The following is an 847-nucleotide window of genomic DNA, read 5'->3' as shown; positions in this document are numbered from 1 at the left end:
GCAGCAGCAGCTGCAGCAGCAGCTGCAGCAGCAGCAGCCTGTATGTTGGGCCTCAGCAGCAGCAGCAAAAGGAAAAGGGACATTAAATTTGTTTGGAGACAAACCGCAAGACAAGAGGCCTCGCCTCTTCGCTGTGCTCCAGCGCCAGCTGCGCGTGCTGCACCAGCTCCCTTGCTGCAGTCTTCCTTGCCTGCAGCAGCAGCAGCAGCAGCAACAACAGCAGCAGCAGCAGCAGAAAGTGCAGCAGCAGAAGATGCAGCAGCGGAAGATGCAGCAGCAGATAAACCAGGAAGAGCGCAGATGCAGCAGAAGCACCAAAAGACGAAAGGCCGCAGCAGCAGCAGCAGCATCAGCAGCAGCAGCAGCAGCAGCAAGATAAAGGAGACAGTGCTGCGTCTACCGTCTCCGAGGAAGCAATTCCCCTCCAAAAAGAAGAAATGCGAGCAGCTTCATCCATTGCATGCACCTGCAGCACCCCACAAGACACTGCATGCGCGCTGGGGTGTACGTACACCCCACGCGAAGCTCAAAGAAGACAAACCGTGCAGTGTACATACACCCCACGACGCGCGCTTGAGAGAAACAAACAGCAGCAGCAGCAGGAGCAACAGCAGCAGCAACAGCAGCAGCAGCTGCAGCAGCTGCAGCAGCTGCAGCAGCTGCAGCAGCTGCAGCAGCTGCAGCAGCACAAGCAGCAGCAGCAGCTGCTGCAGCAGCAGCAGCAGCAGCAGCGGGAGGCCACCCTGAAGCAAATGTCGAAGAAAGTGGCGCCAATTTCTGCTGCAGCATCGGGAGAGACAGTCAAGAGCTTTTGGAGGAGACTGTTGAGCCGCTTGATGGAGGCGTC

General features: G+C 57.9%; 1 protein-coding gene across 1 annotated transcript in view; it reads left to right on the top strand.

Annotated features, from left to right (window-relative positions):
* Positions 1-580: 580 nt before the first annotated feature.
* Positions 581-847, top strand: part of ETH_00041015 (uncharacterized protein) — a gene marked incomplete at both ends in the record, with an annotated part of 372 nt that continues 105 nt past the window's right edge. Inside the window, one exon of the mRNA XM_013374144.1 lies at positions 581-847. Coding sequence (XP_013229598.1) covers positions 581-847 — 267 coding nt within the window.

The sequence above is a fragment of the Eimeria tenella genome, genomic scaffold, assembly GCF_000499545.2.
Source record: "Eimeria tenella Houghton genomic scaffold, Eth_scaff1964, whole genome shotgun sequence".
In the NCBI taxonomy this organism is placed as follows: domain Eukaryota; phylum Apicomplexa; class Conoidasida; order Eucoccidiorida; family Eimeriidae; genus Eimeria; species Eimeria tenella.
Note: the sequence above shows the minus strand (reverse complement) of the source record. Positions and strands in the feature narration are given on the sequence as shown.